General features: G+C 31.1%; 3 protein-coding genes and 1 long non-coding RNA gene across 6 annotated transcripts; 2 read left to right on the top strand and 2 right to left on the bottom strand.

Annotated features, from left to right (window-relative positions):
• Nucleotides 1–26: 26 nt before the first annotated feature.
• LOC143266667 (uncharacterized) lies at nt 27–570 on the top strand. The gene is made up of 2 exons (XR_013041632.1): nt 27–244; nt 428–570. It is a non-coding gene; the product is annotated as an uncharacterized LOC143266667 (long non-coding RNA).
• Nucleotides 571–3,720: 3,150 nt separating this feature from the next.
• On the top strand, nt 3,721–9,248 carry LOC143263975 (uncharacterized). Of its 3 annotated transcripts, XM_076528922.1 has the most exons (3): nt 3,721–7,446; nt 7,555–7,883; nt 7,976–9,248. In XM_076528922.1, exon 1 carries the CDS (start codon nt 4,826–4,828, stop codon nt 5,888–5,890), a length of 1,065 nt encoding a protein of 354 aa, XP_076385037.1. In that variant the 5' UTR covers nt 3,721–4,825; the 3' UTR covers nt 5,891–7,446; nt 7,555–7,883; nt 7,976–9,248. The 3 variants fall into 3 exon arrangements, with proteins under 3 accessions (XP_076385037.1, XP_076385036.1, XP_076385035.1); XM_076528921.1 differs by having other exon boundaries at nt 3,721–7,899; XM_076528920.1 differs by having other exon boundaries at nt 3,721–7,883.
• On the bottom strand, nt 7,744–8,227 carry LOC105662760 (allatotropin). The gene is made up of 2 exons (XM_012287741.2): nt 7,986–8,227; nt 7,744–7,888 (listed from the first exon to the last, which is right to left on the bottom strand). The coding sequence occupies exons 1-2, from the start codon at nt 8,225–8,227 to the stop codon at nt 7,744–7,746; spliced, it is 387 nt and encodes a 128-aa protein (XP_012143131.1).
• A 383-nt stretch (nt 9,249–9,631) lies between the features above and the next one.
• Strump (WASH complex subunit strump) lies at nt 9,632–14,566 on the bottom strand. Its single transcript, XM_003699733.3, has 17 exons — nt 14,426–14,566; nt 14,184–14,286; nt 13,935–14,126; nt 13,656–13,870; nt 13,215–13,581; nt 12,846–13,121; nt 12,543–12,768; nt 12,236–12,471; nt 11,894–12,145; nt 11,628–11,810; nt 11,453–11,569; nt 11,172–11,344; nt 10,831–11,093; nt 10,571–10,754; nt 10,280–10,500; nt 10,055–10,208; nt 9,632–9,980 (listed from the first exon to the last, which is right to left on the bottom strand). Exons 1-17 carry the CDS (start codon nt 14,545–14,547, stop codon nt 9,827–9,829), a joined length of 3,438 nt encoding a protein of 1,145 aa, XP_003699781.2. The 5' UTR covers nt 14,548–14,566; the 3' UTR covers nt 9,632–9,826.
• Between the last annotated feature and the right edge of the window lie 98 nt (nt 14,567–14,664).

Below are 14,664 nucleotides of genomic sequence, written 5' to 3' on the forward strand. Positions count from 1 at the left end.
ATAGATAGCAAGTTTCCAACCTATGCATATCTTTTGTGTTCATATATAGGATAGCACAAGTCCGATTGGGCAATACAGAGAAAAGCTTGTGAAGCGCCATCTTCGGGTAATAATTTGTGCTTTCAGAGCTACATAGTTGGTGAGCTTGAAGTTTTCGGTGTAAATCTGCCATGCTATCAGACCGATGAGCTAGTCTTTACAGCATTAAAGTGGAGGAAGGATCTCTGCGTTCCATTTATTCAACGTAAGTCCTATTTTTTATTATTACTGTATATTTAGTCACAACAATTGTACATTATAAATAGTTATTCAATTTATTATTTTTATAATTAACATTTTCTGTTTACCAATGTTCTAACTTTCACGTAAAAATATCAAATCGTGCAACAACAATAAATACGTTATTATAAATGCTTTTATTTTTCAGTTCCAAAATTGAATATACACACAATCTGCCTCAATCTTCGACAAAAAATTAAGCCAATGAAGAGTTACATAAATTAAAAATTGTACAAAATATATTTGCAAATTGTATGTATTTATGAAGTTACAATAAATAAACAAAAGAAATCATGTACTTATTTACAATCCTTTCCACTACATTCTTAAACATAACAGACAATCAACAGGTTAGGTCAGGCTTACGGTTAGGTTATATACGGTTAGGTCAGGGTCCAAGGTTAGGTCGGATTACGTTAGGTTATATTATGATAAGTCAAGGCCTAAGGTTTGGTCGGAATAGGTTAGGTCGGGCTTACAGTTAGGTTATATTATGTTAGGTCAAGGCCTAAGGTTAGTTCGGATTATATAAGGCCAGGCCTACGGTAGGTTATATTAGATTAGGTCAAGCATACGGTTAGGTTATATTAGGGTAGGTCAGGCCTACGGTTAGGCTGTATTCGGTTAGGTCAGGATCTAAGGTTAGTTCGGATCATGTTAGGTCAGTGACTAAGGTTAGGTTGTATCAGGTTAGGTCTGGGAAACTAACATGTATCATTCCCCATGTTACTATCACTATTATCGTGGAACTGTAATTATTATCCTTACTACTCTTATTATTATCAATTTTATTACGCATATTACAACTTTTATTATCATTATCCTTATTATTCTTATTATTATCAATATTATTACGCATATTACGACTACTATCATCGCTGAAACATTAATTATCCTTACTACTCTTATTATTATCAATATTATTACCCGTATTACTACTTTTATTATCATTATCCTTATTATTCTTATTATTATCAGTATTATTCCGCATGTTACTGCTTTTATCATTATTATCCCTATTATTCTTATTATTATCAATATTATTACGCATATTACGACTATTTTCATCGCTGGAACCGTAATTATCCTTACTACTCTTATTATTATCAATATTATTACGCATATTACGACTACTATCATCGCTGGAACTCTAATTATCCTTACTACTCTTATTATTATCAATATTATTACGCATATTATGACTACTATCATCGCTGGAACTGTAATTATCCTTACTACTCATTTTATTATCAATACTATTACGCATATTACGACTACTATCATCGCTGGAACTGTAATTATCCTTACTACTCTTATTATTATCAATATTATTACGCATATTATGACTACTATCATCGCTGGAACTGTAATTATCCTTACTACTCATTTTATTATCAATACTATTACGCATATTACGACTATTTTCATCGCTGGAACCGTATTTATCCTTACTACTCTTATTATTATCAGTATTATTACGCATATTACGACTACTATCATCGCTGAAACTGTAACTATCCTTCCTACTCTTATTATTATCAACATTATTACGCATATTACTACTTTTATTATCATTATCCCTATTATTCTTATTATTATCAATATTATTACGCATATCACTACTTTTATCACCATCATCCTTATTATTCTTATTATTATCAATATTATTACAAATAATACGACTATTGTCATCGCTGGAACTGTAATTATCTTGACTACTCTTATTAATATCAATATAACCTATATTATTAACCATATAATTATTGTTATAATAGTTAGAACTATTATTATTATCGTTATAACTATTATTAATAGTAATAACCGATTTTTAATATAAATAATCCTTATTACTCTTATTATTATCAATATAACCTATATATTAACCACATTATTATAATTATTATCTTCTCACTATAATTATAATCCCTATCGCTCATATTATTATAAATTTAACCTATATCACTACCCATATTGCTACTTCTATTATCGCTTTAACTATTATTAAGAGTAGTAATGCATTTCTAATATAAATCATACTTCTTAATCTTATTATTATCAATAAACCCTATATTATTAACCACATAACTATTGTTATAATAGTCAGAACTATTATTATTATCATTATCGCTATCATTATTATCAATATGACATATATTATTCCCCATACTACTAATACTATTATCGTTGGAACTATGTATAATTAATATTCTTACTACTGTTATTACTATCAGTCAGGGCCTAAGGCTAGTTTTATTAGGTTAGGTCTGGGTCTGAGGTTAGGTTTTATTAAGTTAGGTCTGGACTCACGGTTAGGATATAGTAGGTTAGGTCTGGGCACAAGGTTAGGTTATATTAGGTTAGATCTGGGCCTAGAGTTAGGTCAGAATAGGTTAGGTCTGGGCACAAGGTTAGGTTATATTAGGTTAGGTGGGGGCCTAGGGTTAGGTCAGAATAGGTTAGGTCTGGGTACCTAACCTACCCTGACCTAACCTCATCTGACCTAACCTTTGGCCCAGACCTAACCTAATATAACCTAACCTTAGGGCCAGACCTAACGTAATATAACCTAACCTTAGGGCCAGACCTAACCTAATATAACCTAACCTTTGGCCCAGACCTAACCTAATATAACCTAACCTTAGGGCCGGACCTAACCTAATATAACCTAACCTTTGGCCCAGACCTAACCTAGTATAACCTAACCTTAGGACCAGACCTAACCTAATATAACCTAACCTTAGGGCCAGACCTAACCTAATATAACCTAACCTTTGGCCCAGACCTAACCTAATATAACCTAACCATTGGCTCAGACCTAACCTAATGTAACCTAACCTTAGGGCCAGACCTAACCTATTCTGTCCTAACCTTAGGACCGGACCTAACCTAATATAACCTAACCTTTGGCCCAGACCTAACCTAATATAACCTAACCTTTGACCCGGACCTAACGTAATATAACCTAACCTTTGGCCCAGACCTAACCTAATATAACCTAACCTTAGGGCCAGACCTAACCTAATATAACCTAACCTTAGGGCCAGACCTAACCTAATATAACCTAACCTTTGGCCCAGACCTAACCTAATATAACCTAACCATTGGCTCAGACCTAACCTAATATAACCTAACCTTAGGGCCAGACCTAACCTATTCTGACCTAACCTTAGGACCAGACCTAACCTAATATAACCTAACCTTAGGCCCAGACCTAACCTAATATAACCTAACCTTTGGCCCAGACCTAACCTAATGTAACCTAACCTTAGGGCCAGCCCTAACCTAATATAACCTAACCTTTGGCCCAGACCTAACCTAATATAACCTAACCTTAGGGCCAGACCTAACGTAATATAACCTAACCTTAGGGCCAGACCTAACCTAATATAACCTAACCTTTGGCCCAGACCTAACCTAATATAACCTAACCTTTGGCCCAGACCTAACCTAATATAACCTAACCTTAGGGCCAGACCTAACCTAATATAACCTAACCTTAGGGCCAGACCTAACCTAATATAACCTAACCTTAGGGCCAGACCTAACCTAATATAACCTAACCTTAGGGCCAGACCTAACCTAATATAACCTAACCTTAGGGCCAGACCTAACCTAATATAACCTAACCTTAGGGTCAGACCTAACCTAATATAACCTAACCTTAGGGCCAGACCTAACCTAATATAACCTAACCTTTGGCCCAGACCTAACCTAATATAACCTAACCTTTGGCCCAGACCTAACCTGATATAACCTAACCTTAGGGCCAGACCTAACCTAATATAACCTAACCTTTGGCCAGACCTAACCTAATATAACCGAACCTTAGGGCCAGACCTAACCTAATATAACCTAACCTTTGGCCCAGACCCAACCTAATATAACCTAACCTTAGGGCCAGACCTAACCTAATATAACCTAACCTTAGGGCCAGACCTAACCTAATATAACCTAACCTTTGGCCCAGACCTAACCTAATATAACCTAACCTTAGGGCCAGACCTAACCTAATATAACCTAACCTTAGGGCCAGACCTAACCTAATATAACCTAACCTTTGGCCCAGACCTAACCTAATATAACCTAACCTTTGGCCCAGACCTAACCTAATATAACCTAACCTTAGGGCCAGACCTAACCTAATATAACCTAACCTTAGGGCCAGACCTAACCTAATATAACCTAACCTTAGGGCCAGACCTAACCTAATATAACCTAACCTTTGGCTTAGACCTAACCTATTCTGCCCTAACCTTAGGGCGAGACCTAGCCTAATATAACCTAATCTTAGGCCCTAACCTAACCCAATATAACTTAACCTTGGGCCCTGGCTGATAGCACTAACAGTAGTTATAATAATAATTATAGTTCCACCCATTGTAATACGAGTAATAAGGATTATTTATATTAAAAATAGATTATTACTACTAATAATAGTTATATCGACAATTGAAGTAGCAATATTGGTAGTAATATAGGTTAAATTGATAATAATACGAGCGATTAGGATGATAATAATAGTTCTAACTATTATAACAATAGTTATATGGGTAATAATATAGGTTATATTGATATTAATATGAGTAGTAAAGATAATTATAGTTCCAGCGATGATAATAGTCGTAATATGCGTAATAATATTGATAATAATAAGAATAACAAGGATCATGGTGATAACAGTAGTAATATGCGTACTGATATTGATAATAATAAGAATAATAATGATAATGATAATAAAAGTAGTAATATGCGCAATAACATTGATAATAATAGGAATAATAAGGATAATGATAATAAAAGTAGTAATATGCGCAATAATATTGATAATAATAGGAATAATAAGGATAATGATATGGAAAGTAGTAATATGCGTAATAATATTGATAATAATAAGAGTAGTAAGGATAATTATAGTTCCAGCGATGATAATAGTCGTAATATGCGTAATAATATTGATAATAATAAGAGTAGTAAGGATAATTACAGTTCCAGCGATGATAGTAGTCATAATATGCGTAATAATATTGATAATAATAAGAGTAGTAAGGATAATTATAGTTCCAGTGATGATAATAGTCGTAATATGCGTAATAATATTGATAATAATAGGAATAATAAGGATAATGATGATAAAAGTAGTAATATGCGTAATAATGTTGATAATAATAAGAGTAGTAAGGATAATTATAGTTCCAGCGATGATAGTAGTCATAATATGCGTAATAATATTGATAATAATAAGAGTAGTAAGGATAATTACAGTCCCAGCGATGATAGTAGTCGTAATATGCGTAATAATATTGATAATAATAAGAGTAGTAAGGATAATTACAGTTCCAGCGATAATAGTAGTCGTAATATGCGTGATAATATTGATAATAATAAGAGTAGTAAGGATAATTACAGTCCCAGCGATGATAGTAGTCGTAATATGCGTAATAATATTGATAATAATAAGAGTAGTAAGTATAATTACAGTTTCAGTAATAATAATAGTCGTAATATGGATAATAATATATATTATATTCTTAATAGTACGAGTAATACGGATAATAATAATAGCTCTAACCATAATAACAATAGTAGTATGAGTAATGATATGTTCTACTGAAAATAAAAAGAGTAATAAGGATAATTACTCTTATAATAGAGTAATTACTGTCCAGTAATTGGGGAATAATGTGTGTTAGGTCCCCAAACCTGACCTTAGGCCCTGACCTAACATAATCCGACCTTACCCTGGGCCCTGACCCAACCTAATGTAACTTAACCCTAGGCCCTGACCTAACCTAATATGACGTAACTCTAAGCCCTGACCTAACATAATATGACCTAACCTGACTGATGGAATATTGAACATTATTTAATTTAAAATACCAGAAAACACAATAACGTTTGAAAGACTAAATGAATTTACTATTTTGGAAATGCAACTGTGAAGCTAAATGAACTTTAATGAAGAACTTCTTTAACACTCACTTTAAAGAACTTATTTTAAAGAAGTTCATTAAACTTCATTAAACTTTATGGTCGTTTTTCTTAAATAATAAATTCATTTAGGCTTATTGTATTTAAAACGTTTTTCTGTTTTGTTTTATTTTAAATATAATAATCTTCCATATTCCATCAGTCATGTTAGATTAGGTCAGAAAATACTAAATAACAATAATGGATTTGGGAATCAAATCTTACCTGAAACGCAGAAATTTGTGGAATAGGATTTCTAAAAATTAGTAGAAATGGGAAATGGTGTCATCTTTTCGTCCATTATAATTTTCGGATCCAAAGATTTCAACCTTGTAAATTTATTTCGGTAATATTTAGAATTTAACGTCATAAAAATTCTCAGAAGTGGCATGTTGTGTCACCTCCTCGCATGTTATATGTACTCTCCTGGTGTAACGTTTCAGATTTTGATTCTCATATTTTGCGAAGAATTTCGTGTGTTTAATGAAAAAAAAATAGTTTCTCGCCACCTAGCGGCGTGTAAACCATAGAAATGGGAAAATCAACAGTGGGAACTCAAGCGGAAAATGTAATATAATAATACAAAGAGAATATAGGGCCCTATTGGGCCCTATTGTATTCTTGTGTAAATACACATACTGATAAATATAATCAACGTTGCGTGCGTCATGATGCACGTCTACATTTTCCTCCGTAAAGAGTTTTGTAAAATCGCGCGCAAACACTAATCAGTGTGCCAATCAGTGATGAGATATGGGCTGGGTTTTTTCGCGCATGCGCGGCAATTTTAGTCTCAGTGAAGTATAAGTTTCAATAAAATAGGGTATCTCAATCACCCCTCATTATTTTTCAAAAATTTTTATAATTTGGTTGTGAAATATGAATGTATAGGTTGGATATGATTACATTATATACATACTTTCATATTTGAGGAGCAGATGGAAAGGAAAGGTACTAAAATAACTGTAAGCAAAATATATAATAAAGCCATCTAGTGGCGCCACTAAATACATACGCTGCGTACGCTCTTGCATTTCTCGCGCATGCGCGAAAAGACCCGACCCATATCTCATCACTGGTGCCAATGCGCATGCGTGGCTAAACAAGAATACAAAAGATTTTATAACCTGGTAAATTATAAAATTAAATGATTCTGTTATTTTTTTCACTTATTAATATGCATGTCCATAACGTTTAACGGTAAATATATTTTGACTTATACGGTTTGGTATGATTAACGTATAAATTACGATAGATACTAAACCAATCATAATTCAGCTTTCAAATTTTATATTTCAAACTTTACAGCAAGCGGAAGGAACCGTATGAACCTATTTTAAAAAATCAAACGGTTATATTTGAATTTTTTCTTCGTTTTGAAGAAACAAATAAATGTATGTTAGCAGTTAAACAATTTTTGTTTAATAATATAGATTTATTTAAACTAAAATGTATAGCTAGAAACTGCGCACATCAGTTGATCGTACAATAAAAGATCTAAAATAGCCAGGTTAGTTCTTTTGGATTAGAGTGATCCATCATTGACATCAGATCTCCACGTTCGTCCATCGATAATTGCGTTAATTTTGTATTAAAAGCTGGATTTGTTTTCATTTGCTGAAGTAATCGTTCTGCAGGTATTCTGAAATGAAAGTACATATTTTACATTGGTTATATAATTTCACGTAATCTTTCCACGAAATGAGAAGTTTTTTATTTTTAATTACAGAGATACATACCCTTGTGGAAAATACTGTAAAAGCATGGATAAAAGTCGTTCGCGTTTGTTAAACTTTGGAACGTCAACAATACTTTGTCTTTTTCCGAAACCGTATGCCGTGGACATGTATTCCGGTTTGAAGCCTCGAATTACCCGTGGTCTTGCATGATGTTTTACGAAATGAGAATAATTGTGATTTTTCGATGACACCACGACAATTCCAGTGGCAAACGCCAAAACCACAATAATGCTAGCTCGCATGATTTGCTAATGTCAGTAAAACATATGTTCAATTATATTTGAGAAATTGCTACATTTCATACAAACACATTCAATCACGATTTATATATAAGTCTTACATAAAAAGAACAAATTAATAAAATCGTGAATGAACTATTCGGAAAATGTTTATACACGTATTTTTAATACAAATTATTTTCATAGTTATATACGTAACTCCTATTAATTTGTTCCTCTTTATTTTTATAAAACTGAATTTCATAGAGACAAAATAATAAAATATACTATTTTTGAAGGATTAAAGAATAGTAATATTCATATAATTTCGTCTCTATTTTTTAATAGTATGATGAACTTCTTAAGAAAGCATACACGATCGCAAAATAGTTCTTTGTTACCCAACAAAAATTTTATTTAAGATTTATACATACCACGACGACGTATTAATTGTAAACGCAACATTATTAATATTAGTTAAAATGAAAAATGTAATTTACGACCTGATTAACGATGATCGGTGCAATGTATAAAAAATTGTTATACTTTTAAACATTGTTAAATTATTATTATATACACTTTCAAATGCACATTTTATCATCACGACGTTATTTAAAGTTCTTTATAAAGTAGGAACGAAATGTTATGTTACATGCACGCGTGAACAAGGAAGACTCCACCGGGAGTTTATCGCAGCCTCTTTTGTACTAAATCGCCGGCATCGCCGTCGTAGCCGCCGTTGTGGCCGCCGTCGTGGCCGCCGTCCTAGCCGCCGTCGTCGGCGTCAACAGCGTTCTAGCCGCCGATTTATTTATCGATGACAATCTCTTATTATTATTTATAAATTTAACATAACATTCAATGCAATCGATATAAATAAAATTTTGTTCTTTTATAAAAATGCTAAACGTGGCTACTACATCTATTGTAATGCATTTACTCTTTTATAGCTGCATTTATACATATGTATAATGAAGAATGTTTGTCTAGTAAAACAATGCATGTAGTACATATTTAATGAAATATAAAATGTAATAAAATTTAATGTATATTTTAAAGTAATGTGAACGTAATGTTTTATGCTTATTAAAAGGTATCATCTTTTATTTAAATTAAATAAGATATATTAGTCAGCGGCGAGCGACACCGCAATGCCGCCGTTTGCGGTGAATAGAACGCTTAGCCGCCAATGCGTATACAAATTTCCACTGCAGATGTGGACAGTAAGAACCCGTATTCTCAGAACAGTACTTTTACATATGACTTTAACACGAAAATTACGTGTCTATTTAAAATTAACACATACTTCGAATTACTCATAACAGTAAAAGAATATTGGCAATAATTTTTAATTAATAAAAAATGTATTAAAAGAATGCAATATCGAATAAATAAAAACATTTTGGAAATAAATAATGCAGCATTAAATTCTTTAATAATAATAGAATTTTATTTTTTCATTTAACAATAACTGATACAATAATTTTATTATAATACAAGTACGTACAAAATACAAATTTACATGCGAATATATATACAAAATAGAAAACATATTATTTTATAATTGAATGTAATAAAAATCAGTTGTATTTATAGGAATTATATTGAACTTGAAACTTATAATTATTTAGTTAATTTTATTTGGAAATAATCGATAATAATCGTTGGAATTTCTTTAAGGATGACTGATCTTGGTATACCAGAATATTTTATAAATAACTCTAAAATATGTAAAGTGTTAGCTCCTTCGGATTCTCCATCACTTCCTGGTTTTGTACTGTAAGTAGAAATATTGATATTAATATTAACTATATCCTGTTGAAAATAGAACGCTATGAAATATTTATATACCTATCTGAAACGACACAAGAAAGAACATAGATACAAAGATAGTTAACATAGCGTGTCATCTCTGCGAAAGTACACTGACGTAATATAGTTTGTATGCCAATTACAAACACCACGACATCGAGAGAGTCTTGAGATTTCTTACTTAGTAAACTTCCTATAATAAATGCTATTGTTAATATAAATGTGTTACAATTAATAATTGTACAATGATATACATTTTTTTACCTGTATTTTTACAGTAATGTAATCTCGATAATTGTGACGCGGTAAGCAGAAACATAATGAGCGCAATATTTTGTATATTCAGGCACTTCATGTATACGTTATTATGGAGATTACCTATACCAGCCCATTCCAATCGCACATTAAGTTCGCGTAATAATTCATTTTGTTCTACCACATTCTGTTCATTATTATCTTGTTTATGAATTTCAAATAAAACAGCTCTGTAATTTATTGAACGGTAAGAAAATGTTTATATAATGGCAGATTTTTAGAAGTATTATTTGAGCATACGTATTTAATGTTTGAAGTGCAGCTTCCATGTGTTTTGCTTCGAATTTGCAAGCAGTATTTAATTCATATGCTATCTTTTTCTTAAGTAGCTGGTAATGACCAATTTTTAATACCCATTCAAGTACTTGTGGACAAAATTTATTACTATATGTAGTAACAGAACTGTGAAATTTTGACGCATTACCTGAATATGAAAAAAAAATAAATTTCATTGCCTTATCTTTATTACAAATATATGATGCATCATAAAACAACAATACCTTTAAGATTATTTATAGAACTCAACATTGTTTCAAAATGATCGAGCGTGGATGTCCATGTTTTATTACGTATATTTTTTTCTATATAACGAACCATGTTATTCAGTTCAGTAATAATATAATACGAAATAAGCTTATTAAGTCCTGTTAATCCTGGTGTGCCGATTGCTTCTAATGTTCTTGAAAAGATTTTATAATTCAATACTTCTGCTTGCGTTTTAAGATCATACCAGGCAAGGGAATGTTCAATATAAACAGTTGTTCTATAATATAATGATATAATACAGTACATATTATTTAAATTAATATATAAGACATTTTGTCAAAATGTCAATTTTTACCTGGGATCAGTTATACGAATTAATTCACGGGCAAGTCTACCAATAAAAGTTACAGAGTTGCTATCTAACACAGAAGTATGCTTTTCATCTTGAAAATATCTCCATGATCTTTGTGAAGTCCAAGAAGAATCTGTACATTCCTCTTCAACTGCATTATTTATGATATATGTTATCTATAATTGAAGAAGCAGAAATTATCATGTAGTTTGTTATATGTTACATCACTGTTAATTACAAGTTTTAAACTGAATGTTTGTCACATTACATATAGATTTGCTTACTTCTTCGTGCCATATTTTTAAACTGTTAATATTAATATAATCCTGAATATATTGAAATGATTTACGGTAACCATCCATAATTGTAGCTAAATTATGAAGTTTTTGTAACAATGACATCTAAAATAATACATCGTTAATGTAAGCAGTAATTCTTAATGAAATACATTAAACTTACTTTTGATTTTGGTTCAAAAACAAGACCATTATCTAAAGCTAGTGTAACTTTCTTTACAAGTTCCTGACGTATTCCATCTTCCAATAAACGATGAGAATCAACTCTCAATACTCCTAATGGAACACTTCTTAAAGATAATACTCCTTTTGTAAACACTGATACAGCGTACGTTAATTTAGCCATCTATAATAAAATATTGTTTTTATTAGCGATCAACTGCAACTTGCAACTTGTATCTTTAAAAGAAAATGGAAACTATAACATACTTTTAGTCTATCATCTAGTTGTGCATAGTCTTTCAATTTATCTTTTGGTAATTTAGTAGGAATTTCTTTAAAAGCATTAGTTTCAAGGTGTACTATCTGAGCAAGCAAACCAAACACAGTTTCAGGTATTATTTGTAAAACACGCCTCGCATACTTTTCTAGTTCTCTACTGTAATATTGAGAGACCGACGATAAATCTGCACTGCGTGCTTGATTTACTCTTAATAAAGGAGTCTCTAAAGCTGAAGCCATCTAGAAATGAACAAAATGTAAGTACAAATGTATCTGATAAATGAAATACTAAGTATAAAGTAAAACGTTCAATTAAAAATTACAGCTTACTTTTAAAAATAAGGCTTTTAATTTTATTACAGTAGGCGGACTTTCTTTTATGCTAGCTTGCATTGTATCAATAAACGACTCCACTATGTTCCATGCGTAACAACAATCTGTCACTATATTTAAACTTATCATAGTGTCTTCTGTTATACTTCCTGTGCGTAACATATTATGCAATATTTCACGCGTATCAGCTAAATATTGTGATATATGTAAATTATTTTCCAACTGATGAAATTCTGAAAGTATCATAATTTCAGTGACAAAGATGTACAAAGGTACCTATGAAAGTTCATGAATGGACTATTACCTTGCACTTCTTCTAATGCTTGTAACAACTGTACTATTTTTCTTCCATCCTCTTGTTGCAATGAATCAATGTGTTTACTTATTTCCATAAACCAAACATATAGATTCTGATTTCTTTCAATACCATCAAGTGATTTGTTGCCACCAAATATTTGAGCAAGATCTGTTATACGTTCAACGCATATTCCTTTATCTCTAAGCCATTTAGTTTCTTTACCTAGTAATAACTAACAATTCAAAATAAATTTAATGAAAATATCTTTTCGCATGTAGCTAACAAAGTAAGAAATATTACTAATCATACATCTTTGTACAATTGTTTAACATCTTGCTCGATTTGAGCAGTACTTAGCAACAACTGCAGACAATCGGATGTATTATATTTGCTTTCAGTCACTACTAATTGCCTGAGAATACGCGAACGTTTTGAATCTTCTATTGAAATGGTTGAAGTAGCTGTATGTAGAAGTATCCAATGTAATGTTACATTACATTCTCTTACTAATTTGACCAATGATCCAAGTGCACTTTCATCTAGAGTAACAGCTAACTGTACTTCTTCCGTTTCGGATAATAATTTCTAAAATAAAATAAAATAGACAATGTATATGCACAAAATTTAATAGTCTAGAAGCTTTAAATATAATATTTTTTAAATAGAAAATAGGACCACCTTCATTTTCTGACCATATTTTTGTGCAACAGCTTTTACATTTGATGATTCAAGAGTATTATTAAGAGCTGTTCTTACTGCTTTATATGGTAACCACCAATCACATAAATTTATTACCATTCCCATATAAATGCTAATTACCCAATTATCAGGAAAAAATCTATCTACTATTTCTCTCATCATGGCTGTTTGAGTATGCAACACAGTTGGCTTAAATGATAAAATTATAACTAACATTGATGCTTGATTGGACAGAGCAGTACTACGATGTTCTGGATGTGGAAAAGCAAGACTTTGATTATATATTTCGTCAGAACGTAAACGTCCTATAAGATGTTCTATCAAGGAATCATTTAATGGTACTCTCCTATAATATAAAACAAATTAAATTTTGTATAATTATGGAACATTATATAATTACACATTTTTAAAGCAGCTTACTTAAAATATTCTTCAGGATAATTTGCAGGTCGTTTATTGGAGGTTTTAGAAAATCCTGTTGAGCGTAATAGCATACATATGTCATCTACTCTTGTAGAGGAGGAATGTTGAGCATTATAACGATAATAAGATACAAGCAATCTTTCCCTTACACATCCTTCAAAATGATAATCTACCAAGAGTAACATTACTCCATATAAATATACAGCTTCACACTGCAAACATAAATTTTGTTACTTTGTTACTTATAAGGAAAGACTTGATTTACAATGACAATACCATTAACTGTCGTCCTTCTTCATTGAGCATAATAGTATCTATAGATTGATGAATATATATTCCATCTCCTAATTCATCTATATAAAAATTTAGGTCCGTAACATATTTATGTATGCTTTCAAAAGCCAAATAAAATCTTGAAATTATATCAGAAAAATTATTTCGAAGTTCTTCATCTGTCTCTTGAAGAACCTATAAAAATAATTCTTTGTGAAGGAACAGAAAATATTTTAAATTAAAGATACTTACTGGATCATTTTCTATTTTTTGTTCATAAGTGCTTGCTGATTTAAAGTATGCAAAATCAATTATAATTGATCCATACTTCTGAACCATTTGCTTTGAATCTAGACTGCAAAATAAATGAAAATTTGTATAGATGTATTTAAAAATTACTAAATTAAATTGCAATTACAGAAATTAAAAACATTGTAATGCTTTCATGAACAATGTTTTATTAATTTATAATGTTTTGTAAGAAAAAAAATAACCTAAATATTGATGGTACATAATCCTTTAGCCTCATCAGTTCTGCTATAATAGCATTTCCACGGGATACCAAACGCAATAAATTTTGGCCACAAATATTATTAGCTGCCAAAAAGTCGCCCATTTTTGTAAATTATTTATTTTAGCAAAAGCGTCTGGTAGTTCCTTAACATTGTATAAACAACGAAAACAGTCAATGATTTTTTGACAAGCTGTGATAAAGAGAACTGTCATTTGTATG

This window comes from Megachile rotundata, chromosome 2 (assembly GCF_050947335.1).
Source record: "Megachile rotundata isolate GNS110a chromosome 2, iyMegRotu1, whole genome shotgun sequence".
Taxonomy (NCBI): Eukaryota; Metazoa; Arthropoda; class Insecta; order Hymenoptera; family Megachilidae; genus Megachile; species Megachile rotundata.